This window comes from Nylanderia fulva, unplaced genomic scaffold (assembly GCF_048542155.1).
Source record: "Nylanderia fulva isolate GAGA-0341 unplaced genomic scaffold, ASM4854215v1 Scaffold23, whole genome shotgun sequence".
Taxonomy (NCBI): Eukaryota; Metazoa; Arthropoda; class Insecta; order Hymenoptera; family Formicidae; genus Nylanderia; species Nylanderia fulva.
The window spans coordinates 1137473-1154537 of record NW_028190293.1 but is presented as its reverse complement, the minus strand read 5'-3'; the positions used below and the strand labels follow the sequence as shown (position 1 = coordinate 1154537).

Here is a 17065-nt window from a genome sequence, read left to right as displayed (position 1 = left end):
TAAAATCTTAAATTTCAAAAATATTTATATTTTATTTATGTAAAAAAAATGTTGACTCTTAAAATCTTATTTCGATTTATAATTATACTTGAAACTTGATGACCCATATAATTTTCTTTCTGCTATAAATTTTTATACATCTGTGCTATTCTTACGATCTATAATTCACACTTGACGCGACGTTCCGGAACACGTCAATGAATATCTCTTTCTTGTCTCTCCCTCGAATTAAGGAAGAACGCGGGAACTAACGCTGCTCGTAAAGTAACGCCACTCGTATAAAATAAAAGAGAACAGATTAACGGCCATGACTATAATGGCTTGTGTGCACGATCGCGTCTAATCGGGCGCCCTCCCACGTGCTCTTCTCGTGAGGATCATGTGTTCCTGCGAATTTAATTGTCTCCATAAATATCAGAGTTCCTCTGCCTCACGCAGAGCCGCGTTCCTCACACTAGAAATACGCAGGAATCCCATCCTCTTTTTCCTCTCCTTTCCGGCTCTGGCGCATTTGGAGATTCGCGAATTTTTTTTATCCACGCTTTTTGTCCGCCGATTAAAATGCACCCCGCGGTCAGCATATTAAGCCTTAAGTATATTCGAAGAAAGTAGATTCTACAATAAAAAATGGAATATTTAATATTTATAAATACGCTCGATCTCAATCTTTGAGTAATGAAAAAATATCCCATAATGTTATAATAAACGTGATAAAGCGCGCAATTCAGAATATCTAGAAATACGTACATATTGAAGTTAACAAGGCACTTATACTACCCTAATATCATAAATATCCTGCGACGTCAGGCGATCACATCCTGGCGAAATTCCAATGACTCCGTTTCCTCTCGTAAAACGTCCGGTCTTTATGTCGCCGTTCAATCACCTCTCTCTGCAAGCAATGTCTGGTGTTTGCCAAACTCGTAGTATCCGTCATCGACCCAGTACATTTCTGCCGCTTTGCGAAGATTTAATTCGAACCTTGGAAGACTCCATTGACTTTTGCAAAAGCGCAACGTCCGTTGCGATATAAATCTGCGAACGCCCGCAGCATCCGGTCCGCGTTTCCGCCGTTCCCGATCGATGTTTCAGCACATGATTCGAGTGTTCCGCGACATAAACCACTCCCGTGAATCATGCGAAATGACTATCCTCGCACAACTGACAACTGCGTTGCGAACTTCCAGTCTGTTACAAAGACGGGAATATATATACGATATGTCTTAAATGTCAAATCCTTGCTATTTCGAATCTACAAAGTTATAAAGTATGCGTACAATTTAAATATATCATTTTAAATCAGCGAAATTGTTTAAAAATCCTGATATAATTATTAATAAAAAATAAAATATACCTGTCGCACAAAAAGATTTTTTTATAAATATGATATGTCATTTGTCAAAGAGGGAAACGTTAAAGAGGGATCGATGAACATTTCTGTTGCAGAGAAGTATGCGTGGACGAAGGTCAACAGTTGTCCTTGGCACATGGATGTCAGTTCTACGAGGTAAGCGCCGCGGAGAGTCCTGCGGGAGCGGCATTGGCCTTTCAAGCTCTCCTGCGAGAGGCGAGATCGGTCCAGCTCCTGCGAGCGTTGCCGATTCGCCGAAAACTCGGAGTACACTCGGTCTCGAGGGTCCTCGGGACGATCTTTGGCAAGAACACCACCAAAGATCGTAAGAAGAGGCCGTCGTTGAGCATATGACGCCTTCTATGCGCCCTCCTCCTCGGAGGACGAGACGAGCCGGGCAGAAGGACCGACATCGTCGTCCTCAGCAGCAACGTCTACTCCAATCGCTGACGAGGTCCTCGGCAACGATGAAGAGAATCTCCCTTTTCGCGCTTTCCTGAATTTTCGGGAAGAGCCACCAATCAGAAAATCGTTCTCCAAGTGTCTTTTGACAAGAGATTTTTTTTTACCAAGCGTTTTCATGAAAAAATGCATTTTCACTATAGTAACAATCGAGGTCCTCTCAAGCTTATTCGGGGTCTAAAAGCTCCGAGGATGTAAGACTGATTTTCTGGCGCGGGATCGACGCGCAGGATCCAAAATACGAGATGCCTTGGAAGTCTGAAACGTGTGAATTTAATAAAATATCTGACAGCCGGAAGATTCAGCCTCCGAGAAGATTCTATTTACTGGAGGGCGACATCATACTTTAAGAAAACTGTATTACGAGTGTCGAAAGAGAATGTTCGCGTGACGCTCACGAGTGTGATTCCGCTTTGGTGATGCTTACGGATTTTTGCGAGAGAGAAGCGAATCAACGTGGGAAATTCGTGCTTGATTGTGTGCATAAAGGTATTTTTTTTAAATAATGCTATAACATTTTACAGTGATTACAAGTGACTGGCAAGTTGTTCCTGAACGGCGTAATCCTTAAGATGATTTATCGAAAATAATTTTTCGATCGCAAATTGTTTCGAAACCATTGCCGCGAGTGTGAATTTATAATTTCAGATAACACTTGCACATCACTCGGCATCTAAGTTATTACATTATTAACTCTAAACAGTATAAAAAAATTTAAACATTTTTTTTAAATCTTTAAAAAAATTTTACATATTCATGCAGAATTTTTAGTCATATTTTTCATATTTTTTCAATCAGTTATTTTGCCATTATAATTTTTAAATTAATTTGTTTTTTCTCTTTGTCACGTACGTAGGCGAATAAAATATTTTATATTGTTTAGAGTTTACATTTTTATGCTCCCGAAAAGAAACCCATGAGTCTTTCAAATTTCAATATTTCCACTAAGTGGAAGAGATCACGATTCGATTCGATTTTCTGCCTACCGCCTTAATTATTTCTCAAAGATGTTCGCAAGCGGCTCGATGAGAGCGACTTTAATATCTTTATCGCCAGGCGTGATTGATTCGATGACTTTAATGTTCCTAAAGAAAGTAGCCTAAGTGTAAATAGCGCGCATGTTCGCTTATATCATACTCTGCGAAAAAGTTTCGTAGATTTGTGTGAATAATTGTTAAGATTTACCTATGAGAAGAGAAATAATGAGCGCGGATGTTAAAATGCTGAACCCATTAAAAAAATCATTTTATTGAACTTATTAACAATCAATAATATAAAAATCACGACAAAAGAAAATATAAGTAAAATATTAGCCATTAAAATCACAACACTATAAATGACTAACAGTATATTTAATTGATTTATACAGAATTAAATTCTTTTTCAAATTATTGTTTGTAATCTAATTTTTTGGTATAAAAGAAGAGAAAATAATTTAATGGGTTAAAAAATATTGACGATCGTTTGAATGACTGCCATGTTCATCACTGACAGATCGATCATCGCGAGTCTCGTCAACTATATCGTAAAAAGTGTTGGTCGTTCGCCTTTTTGCTAAGCTCTATAATCGCGCAAGCGCGATGTTTTATAAATCTTTTTTTTCTACGACAAGCATAGAGACTTACGATCGACTTTTAAGGTTCGCGTAATTCATAAATACTTTGAGTGCCTTTTCACCCGTTATACGGTATTTTTTGCCAATAGCTGACACGCTTAATGACGCGAGTATTTTATCGAAGAAAAAAATTATATTTTACACTTAAGAAAACAGATAGTTAATGAGCGGTGAATTGTACGATCCTCTTTTAGCGCGTCAGTTTTCAGTAGAAAAAAAAGCCGTAAAATGGGCTTTCAGAGTTGTGCTTCCTCAAACGAGGAAAGACTCAACGGCGTTGCGTATCTACCTTTTTCGCGATACATTCCAATTGAAATTAGCATCTAATGTGTGAGTGCGTAATTCGATTCCAGGCAGATGTCGATCGCTGTATTCGAAGTGCTAGTCACTTGTTATCGAGAGAAGATAATAATAAAGGAGCGTCTTTTGTTAAACCTCGTCATAAGTCACCTCGTCACAAATCATCGCAGTTACAAGTCTCCTCGTCAAATCCACTGTTCCACCTTCCACCATTTCCATCCTGTCTTCGTGAATCATCGATGGTCATCACGGGTAAGTCGCATGGAAAGAATTATTTTATATAAATCAAAGTAGTTCTGCAATTTTCACATTTTCGTCGAAATTTTCCTACATTCGCAATTTGAATGTTGACTGGAGCTAAAAATAGCTCGTTATTACTGTATTGTTTTATATGTGCCAACCGCGAGTCCTCGGAGGAAGGACGTCACGGTCGTCGATTTGGCGAAAAATCGGCCGGGCAATCTCGCGAATCGCGAGAATGAATTTATTGTTAGTGGCGAGCTTCGTTAAGCGAATTTGCCGCCGACCGAATAACTAGCGATTCGGGCCAAGGTTTCATGTTCGTTCGTCTCTCTCGGGTCGCGATACAGAAATAAAATACGGTTCCCCCAGGCTCCCCCGATGTATGCATTCCCTCGTGATGACGGCACGATCGTTCGCACCTCCACGGAAAAATGCAAAAAGAAAGTGTAGGAGCGACCCAACGGGAAGAAAGGGTCGAATATCTCGTAAGACATGCGAGTCTTGAGTTTTCGATGATAGAGAAATTTCACCAAAATTTTAACATCCGATTTCTACAAGAGCAATGCTAATACACATATATGAATATTGAAATATAAAACATATATATTGCATGCACACTTTGAAAATTTAATCTTTTAAAAATATTTTACCAATTTTTTAATATAAGGGAGAAAAAGAAAAAAAGGAGAGCATATATATCTTGTATATTATCACGAAAATATTTTTGAAAAATGTAATGCAATATATTTCTTGAATTTAAAATTTCTTCTAGATTTCTCAATTCTGTAAGTCAATTCCATATCTATCAGATCTAGGAATCAACACCGAGCTTTGAATCACCCCTATATATAATAGGCGAAGAAGTTGGCGCAAAATTTTTTTAATATAAGGGAGAAAAATAAAAAAAGGAGAGCATATATATCTTGTATATTATCACGAAAATATTTTTGAAAAATGTAATGCAATATATTTCTTGAATTTAAAATTTCTTCTAGATTTCTCAATTCTGTAAGTCAATTCCATATCTATCAGATCTAGGAATCAACACCGAGCTTTGAATCACCCCTATATATAATAGGCGAAGAAGTTGGCGCGAAAATGTTTTTAATATAAGGGAGAAAAAGAAAAAAAGGAGAGCATATATATCTTGTATATTATCACGAAAATATTTTTGAAAAATGTAATGCAATATATTTCTCGATTTTAAAATTTCTTCTTGATTTCTCAATTCTGTAAGTCAATTCCATATCTATCAGAATTAGGAATCAACACCGAGCTTTGAATCACCCCTATATATAATAGGCGAAGAAGTTGGCGCGAAAATTTTTTTAATATAAGGGAGAAAAATAAAAAAAGGAGAGCACATATATCTTGTATATTATCACGAAAATATTTCTGAAAAATGTAATGCAATATATTTCTCGATTTTAAAATTTCTTCTTGATTTCTCAATTCTGTAAGTCAATTCCATATCTATCAGAATTAGGAATCAACACCGAGCTTTGAATCACCCCTATATATAATAGGCGAAGAAGTTGGCGCGAAAATTTTTTTAATATAAGGGAGAAAAATAAAAAAAGGAGAGCATATATATCTTGTATATTATCACGAAAATATTTCTGAAAAATGTAATGCAATATATTTCTCGATTTTAAAATTTCTTCTTGATTTCTCAATTCTGTAAGTCAATTCCATATCTATCAGAATTAGAAATCAACACCGAGCTTTGAATCACCCCTATATATAATAGGCAAAGAAGTTGGCGCGAAACTTTTTATGACATTACGAGGTGATGGCAAGTACAAGGTTGAAAATCCGATCGGGTTTAAGATTTCCGGACGCGCGACGTTCGTCGCGAGTCATTTAAGTTTCTAAGCGCAAGAGAATTCCCCGTAGGCTCTCATATTACCTCTTTCGCGTCCTTTACACCCGATCCTCCTCCGAACAACCCGGCCGTCTTTCCGGAAGACAAACGAGCCGGCTGTACAGGTAAAACGATGCCCCGATGTCGTCGATTTATCGCCACGAGGACGTTGCGACGCGTGGGGGACTATGTCGCTCGAGGACTATATTGGTTCGTCCCTGAGCCCGGATAATTCCAATTTGCGTATTTCATCTGGGAAACTGAAACCTACGAAGCTCCGAGATTCTCTCCGCGCATACTCGGAATGAATCCGATTCTCTGTTGCATCCAAGAAATTAGAATTGCAATCTTTTATTATGTTCAATTCTCTCTCTTCCTGTCACGGTCTTATGTACAGGTCAGGACACTACTATATCGACTACTTATACTGTCAAGCGTAACAAAATGTATAATTAATATGGCTGCCAATTCAGGCCGATTTAATCAATGTGCGTATGCGCAATTTTTTTTATTTTGACAGTTTTGTGCGATCGTGTGCACAATTGAAAAAGGGTTAAAAACCGTCAGAATAAATATTAAATATTAAGAATAGTTTTTATTAAATTATTTACAAATAGTGAAATATATTATTATATGACATAAATGTAACCAATATGGCGGCCTGAGTTGGCCGCCATATTGGTTACATTTTTTATACACTACTTTAATGAGTGTCCTGACCTGTACACGTTATCAAAAATTTTTTAAACATTTTTGTTAGAAATTTAAACAAAAAACAAAATTTATAATCATTCATTCTATAAGAATATCTTGATATAAGCTTTTACACCAAAGTGAGTTGTGCGTATTAAATTTTAATTTCTAATTACGTATATTTTATCGACCTTTAAAAATTCTATACTCGAAACTTTCGCTGTCTCGTAACTTTACTAGAGTTCTTGAACCTGTAAATGAGAGCATCGAAACTTCGCACGTCGTGAATATCAATTTCCACGTAATGTCTCCGCAATGGAACGCTAATATTAATTAGTGCGATATAAAAGCGCATTAGGGAAGTATCGAATTAATTTCTGATTAAAACGTCGCTCATATCGCATGATGGTGGCATGCAGGCGAAGTCTTGAAGCTTGCGGGTGGCGTTACTTGCTAACGAGCGCAATTTAATCCGGCGCGGCTCGCGATATCGCCGATAACGATATATCCCGGACTTATCTCGCGGAGAGAGAACCGGAGAGAGAACTGCCGGTAGCTGCGCGATATTCGCGGACGAAAAAAAAAAAAAAAAAAAAAATGGCGGGTCGTGAGCGAGCGAGCGCGCGACTTTTCATCGCCTTAATCAGCCCGGCTCGCTCGCTTTCGTTTTGGCTGCCATTTAATTAATGGCGCCATTGGCGACAATTAGAAATTCAGATTCATCCGAGCATGCACTCGGCATGCCGCGAGGCCGACAATGACCACCTGCCGATCTCGCAGACCGACTTTCGACAGGGTACCCGATAAGCCGGGGAAGTCGCTCGAGGAATACACAACAACACGCGGTGAGAAAGGGGGCCAAGGCGGGGGCGAGACGGAAAAGAGAAACAGGAGAGAAACAGCAACGCGGCTCACTATCGGCAAAAGGCGAAAGCGACGATTTCCACCGGTGTTATCCGACTCGCGAGACGGTGAAAACGATGCTTAGACTCCCTGCTAGCGCGAAGAGGTTTCCCTTTTGCCCTCCTCGGTTCCGTTCGGAATATAAATCCGTTCTACGGATGTTGCGCGAGAGATGCATACGTATAAGTACATCCGGCTCTTGTTTCGCCGGTGATACCGCTGAATCTCGGGGAGATAAACTTGCTTTCGCCGAAAGATATCGAGGTTAAGGTGTGTACAGATACGATGGGAGCGCGTTTGTATTTGTCGCGGAATTCGTATCGGAGACTTACATCAGATTACATAGACTTGAATTACATCCATTCATCTTATATCTAACTTAAATAATTGGAAAAACGCAAATCTGTCGAACGATAAGTTAAGCTCTTACGTAAGTCTTCAGTTCCGCAACCCTTTACGTAAGTTTAGCTTTATAAAAGGTAGCTTCTATAAACGAGGAAAGAGATGCAGGGATATATTTTTCGATCAAATTTCAGGAAAAATTTTCTCGTCGAAAGAATAGCGTTCTTAACGCACTGAACAATAAAAAAGAAATTTAATAAGGTATTTTTACATAAAAAGATATTTTGATGAAACAACGCTACAAATCTCTTTGGCACACTTGTAAAATAGAAAACTATTTTTTTCCCTCGACAGTCAATCAACAACCGTAAAACAATCATGATATCAGACTTTCTCATACGGAATGACTGCACATGTGCAAAGACCAGACGGACTGGGTCTCATTTTACAGCTGTTGACTAATTATAAAAAGAACAAGATGGTTTTCGGACTATTTTAAAAGTGTGTTAAAGCCATTCGAAGTAATATGTTTCATCGAAATATCTTTTTATCTAAAAACGCAATAATTTTTGTATTACACGTGCAGGCAAAGTGGCACTTTGTGTGCGTGTTTTCTGTGCGGAAAGCGGCCGATTTCCCACGCCGCAAGATGGCGGCGTGCGATCGGCCACCTCGCGCACAAAGCCACTTGTAATACGAAATAGTATGTGTATCACGTGCGGATTGACAATTGTTCACTCGTGACCAATTGTCAACTTTCCGCACTTGATACACAATATACTATTTCTCGCCTCTATGTCACAATTCCAACATGATCGACATTTGTTCGTCATCGTGCATTTTGCTTCAAACTGACGGCTTTTTCTCCAAGATTCCGAATCTCGCCAGACACTGACTCTAAAAGAGATTCTATTCCGCGATAAGGACCTCGATTACCAGATGCCCCGTATTGTGGCGTGCGAGAAACGTACAGGAAACGGTATTCCGCGTAGCCGACGTGTATATGTGTGTGTGTGTGTGTTTCATACACGTTACGCGTCAGAATATGCTATGCGCCGACTCCACTCGGCGTCGCGTCGTGACTGCCAAGGTCGTAAGGTCGACTCGCGCTGCACCTTGCACCTCCGTCTTCGGACGAGAGGTGGTACCAGAGCCTGCGCGAAGTGTCTGGCCTCGGGCGAGAGTTTGAAATTTAATATCGCGCGCATAGCTCACCGTTCTCCCCCAAGCCTTCTTGATCGGGTGGCCGGCCTAGGCTATAGAGTCCCCTCTTCGTAGATTATCCCTGCTCAAAAGGGATCCGAGAGATTACCGAGGGGCAGCGCGAAGAGGCCGCGGGATTCGACGATCTCATCTCGAAGGGTTAATCTTCGCGCCGAGATACGCTCATCGTTGCATGCATATGAAATATAACGTTTCTTACAGAGCTTTAAATCGTTTTAAACCATACACGATAGCTATAGGTATGTATATACATATTAAAAGGACGATCTTATAGTCGTCTAAGGAACCTGGTTGTCCTTGTAATTAATCTGCCTTAGCCAAAAATCTATGACTTTCTGAAATATATTCTGAATTATTATTGTTCTCGTTTATAATTTCTACATCGTTCGCTATCTAATTATTTCGCTCGACAGAGGTAGAAAATGATAAGGGTTGGGTAATAACTATTCTAGTTCATTAGTTAAAAGTTAATAACTATTAACTTAGCTTACAATTAGTTAATTCAAAATGTATTAATTTTTAACTTCAACTAGAACTTTTTCCTAAGTTAAATTTTTTTTATAAGTTATAAACGTATTATTTTTAAATTAAAGTATTATTAATTTTTATGTTCATTTGTCGTCAATTGTAATTACCAAAAAAATATATTTCTATGTAAAAATCAAAATTTCGTTCTTGTTATAAATTTTAAAAGAATTAACAAACGAAATTCTAATTTAATATAAATAATATTTATAAAAATTAACTTTTGATTTAACTTCAGTCTTAATTTAATCTTAACTTAACTGAGTTAATTTTTTGTTCATCCAACTTTTAACTTAACTAAATTAATTTGATAAGCAACTATAACTTGAACTTAACTTAGTTTAAAAAAATCATTAACTTACCCAACCCTAAAAATTATTAATATTCACTCTGAAAGATATAAGAATCTTTGCTATATATATAAATAGATATTTTCCTTAGCAAATATGCTTTGCCACGATGCGATATTCTCGCGAAACTAATCCGAGATAAGAGAGCGAGCAGAGAGTGCTAATAAAACGGTGGCGGCGCGAGAGATAAACGTTGCGTTAAATCAACGAACGGAAACGAAAGAGAGGTACGAATATTTCTAATTAATGCGCGCGACGTTGGCACATCGCTTCGGAGAGGCATCAGGCGAATCGCGATAAAACGCGCGATAGGTATTCCCGGCCATATGTCGCAATAAACGCGAGTTGCTTTAATCCCGCCACTCTGGAATTTCTCGTCGCGGTATGATGAATAATTAACGTCACGTCGTACGCACTCTCTTAAATGGGATCAGTGCATTATCGCTAAAAAGCGATGAACAGTCAGCGAGCTCAATTATATAAGTATAATATTAAATTAATTAAATTTCACTGAAGAAATATCAATTTGACAATAAAATATGCGTTTTAAAATATGTTATGACATAAATTGATTTAGCAATATATTTTAAAGACATATGTATGTAAATTTATTTTTTGTGAATTTATCGTACACCTTAAAATTAAAAATGCAAATTTTATGTGTATACATAATTTTGGATTTGAACGAGTTGTATGTCTTTTGAATTCTAAATATACATATATGGAGGCTTTTCTTTATTGATTTCTTAATTTGAAATTTTACTGTTGTAATCATTGGGACATAAAACGAAGGAATGTGAAGTGTTTTTGATGAAATTTTATCATGACTTTAATCAGTGAAATTTGCATTGATTTAATTTAAGAGAATATACATTTTCATCCTTTTATCCTTTTTGATGGATATTATAATATATAATTGGGGTAAATAATTTATTATATTTAGGATATCAAAAATAAAAATAGAATTCGTGTACATGTTAAGAGAAAATGTAAGCTCAGAAACTTTAGCCGAGAAATTTTCTGACTCTAAGATTTGAGGATTGAACTCGCAAAAATATAGCATTGAGAGAACAAGATACAAGAATTTAGCATAACAAAATCCGGTGTCGTACATGTATATTTGAAGAATGTAATAACGTAAAGATATAATAATGCAGAGATGTAACGGTTCGATGATCTCTCGAGGCATCTAGTTTCTCCTGAGAATTTAAATTCCCGCAGCTGCCATTTCGAAATTCTAAACGTCGGATCAACGACTCGCGTATAGGAAGCTGCGTCCGCGTTCTGCGTAGATCATCATATTACACCCGGTAATTGCCATGGCTGGTTTGTTTGTTTACGGCTCGGAGATTACGTTAACATCCACGATGCTTCCCGCGTGTGCTTTCACTTAATAAACTCCACTTCGTCGTTTTATTCGCGCAAACTCGCTCGTTCGCCAAAGTTCAGCGCGTTTAGGGAATACAATCCCGACTATTTTTCTAATTCCGCACAGTAGAAAAATTTCTGTTTTCTTGCTAAAAACGGTCCCCATTAAAATTTTTCTGTTAAATATTTAGCATATTCATATTACTGTTCTGTTAATTGAACTTAAATATGAAATTATTAAAACAACTGACAAAAATGTAAAAAGAACACAATGTGCATCTATTTTTAATTTACACAATAAATATATTCTGCTCTATTAGTGACCAGATTTATCTGTTAAAATTTGCAAAAAAAAATGTTGATTTTCTATTTTATAATATAGGTGGGGATGATAAAATCTAAAATTACCATTTTTTTGTTAATTTTTACATTTTGAAGTTTTGCATTTATTTTGTGTTAAAATATTAACACAATATTTGTGGCTTTATTTAACATATCCATATTATGTTCAATTAACACAAACATTTCTGTGGACCGTTTGGGATATGTGATATCTGTTAAATTTGACAGAAATTTTTCAACTGTGCGGAATTGTAAAACTACTAATCCCGGGATTTTCGGGATCCTTAAAAATTATCTTTTAAATATTTGTGTACTTTGAAACAATTTTTGATAATTTAATTTAATTATATATAATTGTGTATAAATATATTTTGCATATGATTGCAGAATTTTCATTTATAGATCCTACATATATTAGTTATTTATTTCTACGGTCGACAATTTTTGTCAGCTGCGCACAAGTTATGGTATTTAATTACATGATCAAAAATTTTAATTATATTAATATACAATAGTTGCTAGTTTAACAACAGTTATAAGAACTAATTATTATTAATATAAGCGCATCTTTTCTTTCTAATTTCATTACATAATATATAAAAAAAAATATAGTTTTGATATAATTAAAACACCTCAATTTTAAATAAAAAAATGTACTTTTTTAAATTAAAAAAAATGTTTCCCAATCCTGGAGCTCCGACTATTATTTTCCAAATCCCGAAATCTCGGGATCGAAGATGAGGTCCGGGATTGTATTTCCTACTCGATCGGCGGCGACTCTTTATCAGATATACCTGTCGAGGGAGAACGATCTGAAAGATCAAACGGCGGGTCTCAGATTGTCGGGTAATTGGTCGCGCCATTGTTTGTTCATGGCTGAGGGAATACGCTAAGTAAGATTCCTCATCGAAGATGATGATTGGCGTGCTTTCACCTCCGTATCAAGTGCTCATTGTCTTAAACGTTCTCGTGCGCTTGCATACTTACTGCGATCCGATCGGTCTACATTTGTACGTTACATATATAAGAACGAGGCGATTTGCGAGTATCTCGAGGGAATATTAGCAGTCAAGAGCGAAAGCCGAAAGATATAATAATATCGAGACGTAATTGCCGAGAGATATAATCGTGACTCTGTGTATAATCGCGTCTTTGGATATAATAATTTAAGGATTAACAAGGACTTGAAACACTATAATAATCTAACAGCATAATGCAAGGAAATAAATGTAGCAGTTGTTAGATTTCGTATCAATAATATCTCCGGTAAAATCGAGCTTCAAGCTTGTCGAAGAACGCGTCGTTGCATTAATATGACAGTAGAGGATATAGACGTTCTCTTATTTAATCTCTGGGCGAGTGCGGAACAGATCGACTTATCTGAGAAATTTGGCGAGCAGAGACGGTTTTTTAACGCGAAGCTTATTCACGGAAAATTCGCGGTTATCGCGATCTGGGCCAGTAATAATTAAGAGTGATTATCTCGCTACCGTGGGACTTTCTATACGACGAACAATAGTTGCCGATAAATAGCGGCCATCGAATACCCGAGCGCCGTTTTAAAGCGCGATAAAGGAGCGTTGAAATTACGGTTCTCCAGATAACCAACAACGATCTCTGCAGAGTCTCCTCCGATAGCACGCAGATTTATCGTGTAAAATATTATACTTTCATCCGAATTAATTACCGCCGCCAAATTAAACGATACAGTTAATTTTTTATTTAAAAAAAACATTTAATTTTTTATTTATTTAAAAAATTAAATGTTTTTTTTAAATAAAAAATTAACTGTATCGTTTAAATCTAGTTGATGATCATTTATCTAATCGTAAGTCTTGCATTATTTTTTCATCAATTTTTTAAATATTTAATTTTTTAAATAAAATTGATGAAAAAATAATACAAGACTTACGATTAGATAAATGATCATCAACTAGATTTTTTTTCGAAATTTTCCCAGAAGGGCGACTCTTACTTCATTGAAATTCTCACAACTCTTGCGAACTCGTGAACATTCGAACGTTCATAAAGCAATATCTTTTCTTCTCACGCTTTAGTTAGTAAAGTAATTGCGCAGCGAAACGAGAACTTAGCAATGCCCAGCTGGCGCCAGCTATTTCAACGTATCAATTACAGCGCGATATAATTACAATGAAGGCCGCTTTGCGAGGGGGCAAGTGGCCAACGCGAACGCTGACGTAACGATTTAATCGCTCGGGAAAACTAGCGTTCAACCCAATTCTTCAATTTGCCGTCGAGCGGAATCGGTGAGTTTACGACGCCGACGCGACGCGCATTTTTAATATCGAAACGCGCCGCGATATTGACAAACGTTTGCGTCGAAAGTGGGAATTTCTCATATGATATACTATATGCATATGCTCGGGGATACTGCGCGGAATTAATAATCCCGGCGAAATGCAAATCGCTCGCGTGGCAAAACGCGAGAAGGCGAGCTGTCGTAATTAGGCGCGCGTTTATGGCCGGCCGTATTTATTACGATATATAAATTCGAATCATTAGAGAGATGACTGTTTTTCCAACGTTCGATTTTGCCAGGTTTAGTATATTTTATGTTAAATGCCCGTTTTTCCCCGACTGTTCGTTATTCGTGCTCCGATTCGGAATCGGGACAAGATTAAGTGGTGGAGTATGTGAGGCGGTCTAAATTTAAATGAAACCGTCATAAAAATCTAAGAATATGCGAGATCAGTAGTAGATTTGAGTATCTAATGAGTGATAAATATGTTAATTTAAATATACAATAATTTTAAAAAATATTTGCTTTTGATTTCTTATGGAATATCATATAATATTTAATAATTTAACGCTTTTAATGTGTGTTATACTCTTATAAATTAATAAACAATTTTCTAATTAGATTACAAATTCTTTGACAGATATTATCTTTTTTCTCTCATTTTTTCTTCATTTTTTTACACTTTAATTTTATGAATCTCGGACACAGAAATGTTAATCAGGGGCGATTAATTGCAAAAATTGCGACTTGAACAACGTCGCTCAGTGTATAATCGGACATTGATAATCCAGAAACATGATTCGCTTATCGCGATAACTCGCGGGATTAAGATCATTAATTGGAACGTTTAGCGAAAAAGTCGTCCGTTTAATTCTACCTTTCGCGCGACCTGCTTTTCTCTAACGCTATAGATTTCTTTTTTTCTTTACTTGAACGTATTTATAGCAAATCTCGCCTTGGAAAATTGAGCGTTGTAACAAAGTATGAAATGTAATGTCAAGATTTTTACGCGAACACAATATTAGCTTCTCTTTAAAAAGGAAAAACGTGTAAGAAAACGCGGATGTAAATTTTGCCGGATACGTTGTTTCTTGCTTCTCTTTCATTATGCCAACATTAATCCTCATTTCCTTTCTGAAAAAAAAAATTTAAATTAATAAATATTTATTTCAATATAGCCTAATAAAGCATTTATTTGAAACTAAAAATATTTATGCGTTTTGAAAAGGATTTTCTTATATCAAATAAATATTTTTCACATCAAATCCATATATTATTAGTTTCAAATAAATGATTTATTCAGCTGCGTCCAAATAAATACTTATTCGAATTCAATATTTTTTTCAGTGCTCGTATCTTTTCTCTATTCATAGTTGCGTGGATTTAGAATCGATTTATTAATAGTGAAAAAATAAATCGGTGGGTGTTTTTAGGCGCGACCGGAAATTTCGCCCACGCGTAAACTTTTTTTTCGAGAAAAATGAACTTGTATGGCGTGCATCTCCTAGTAAGAGCGATGATGAAGAAACATGACGGTACCGTTTCTATTGTAACCGACGCGTTATTGCTTTTATTATAGTCTCCGACAAACGGTATAATAACAACGGGAGTCCTGGAGATGCGTCTCGAACGATATAGGCGCACTCAATCATACGGTTTTGAGGCTTCGATCGAGAGAGGAGCTTCCTCTTTCGATCTGATGCCAGGTCGTGAGATGCCTAAGAATGCGAACACACTCCAAGTTCTCTCTTGAGACACGAAGCTATTCCTCGACCCGATTGATAAATGTCTGGTTACGCAACAGGTGTACTGTTGAATACACCGGAAACATTTACGTTTCGAAAGATTAATCGCGCTGATTGTGTTGTGATATATCTTGGAAATGTATCTCCTATATATACTTGGATCTTTTATAATATAATATTGTAGTATTGAAGACTTTTTTATCATGTTGCTTCGAAACTCGCAGCAAAAATCTCGTACATCGATCGAAATTTTACATGGAATAATCTTAATCATTGAAATTTTATTTTTCAATTTCTACAAGTTTTAATTTTTGCATATTTATTACATAATATAATAGAGAGGGAAAAATATATGTATTTTAAGAAAGAGATTTATTTCCAAAATTCCAAAGTGAAAGGTTTCAAAACTTAGGAGCTGAAATAAAATAGAGATTCTCGTTCGAGCTAAAATAAAATTGAACATTCGTGCAAAAAGTAAAAATGAAACATATGAACGACGTGTCAGACGAATGGAAGGTAGGAATGCAAATAAAATATTTGCGCGGAGAAAATTGCGGAGGAATGGAAAAAAATGAATAAAAATCGAATGATATGTGCACAATAATGCGAGGGAGAAACCGGCACTGAAACGGCTCGCATGAGCGGACACGCAAAAAGGTTTTCGGCGCCGCCCTTTCGCCGATGCCGATCTTATTGTCCCGTATATATTCGAACACTCGGTGGCGGTTTCTACCCCGCGGCCGCGCGTTTAATGCGATTTCCGCATATTGTCTTCTTTGCGCTTGAGAGAAAGAGAGAGAGAGAGAGAGCAGTCGTTCTTGCAAAAGCAACGCGTTTCGTGCAAGCGCGCCGCTTTATGAGATCGCCACGGCATCGCGATTATATTGTTACCGTGGTTGTAGGTACACACTCGAGAGAGCGGACTATCCATTATATATCCGCCGGATAAAATAGAGATGTATTGTCCTTATAAGCGCGGCAAGTTGTACTCGCCTGAGCGGTATACGGCATCGTTTATCGTTACCGAACCCATTAAATGATCATATTGTTCCATTCTTTGGGATGGAGACAAAAATTCGTCAGGAGAGATCGGTAGCAAAAATTCGTGAAATAATTAAATACACACATGTCGCGTTTTTCATTTTAATACACGGAGAGAATTTTCTCTTAAAATTTATCCGGAAAATCATGGTAATCGTACTACAATATTTCGTTTATCGTTACCGAACCCATTAAATGATCATATTGTTCCATTCTTTGGGATGGAAACAAAAATTCGTCAGGAGAGATCGGTAGCAAAAATTCGTGAAATAATTAAATACACACATGTTGCGTTTTTTATTTTAATACACGGAGAGAATTTTCTCTTAAAATTTACCCGGAAAATCATGGTAATCGTACTATTTCGTTTATCGTTACCGAACCCATTAAATGTGTGTGTGATCATATTGTTCCATTCTGTGGGATGGAGACAAAAA

The 17065-nt window shown here is 36.8% G+C and overlaps 1 protein-coding gene across 2 annotated transcripts in view; it reads left to right on the top strand.

Moving 5' to 3' along the window:
* The window catches only part of LOC114932762 (ras-related and estrogen-regulated growth inhibitor), a 104282-nt gene that overhangs the window by 39967 nt on the left and 47250 nt on the right, over positions 1-17065 (top strand). The window contains exon 6 of one of the 2 annotated variants that reach the window (XR_003819949.2): positions 1447-2302. Coding sequence is in view for 1 of the 2 variants with exons in the window: in XM_029305131.2 (XP_029160964.1) it covers positions 1447-1705 (259 nt within the window). In the remaining variant the exon portion in view is untranslated. Of the gene's footprint in view, positions 1-1446; positions 3863-17065 lie in introns of those variants that run through there. The other variant, XM_029305131.2, reaches the window with a different exon arrangement.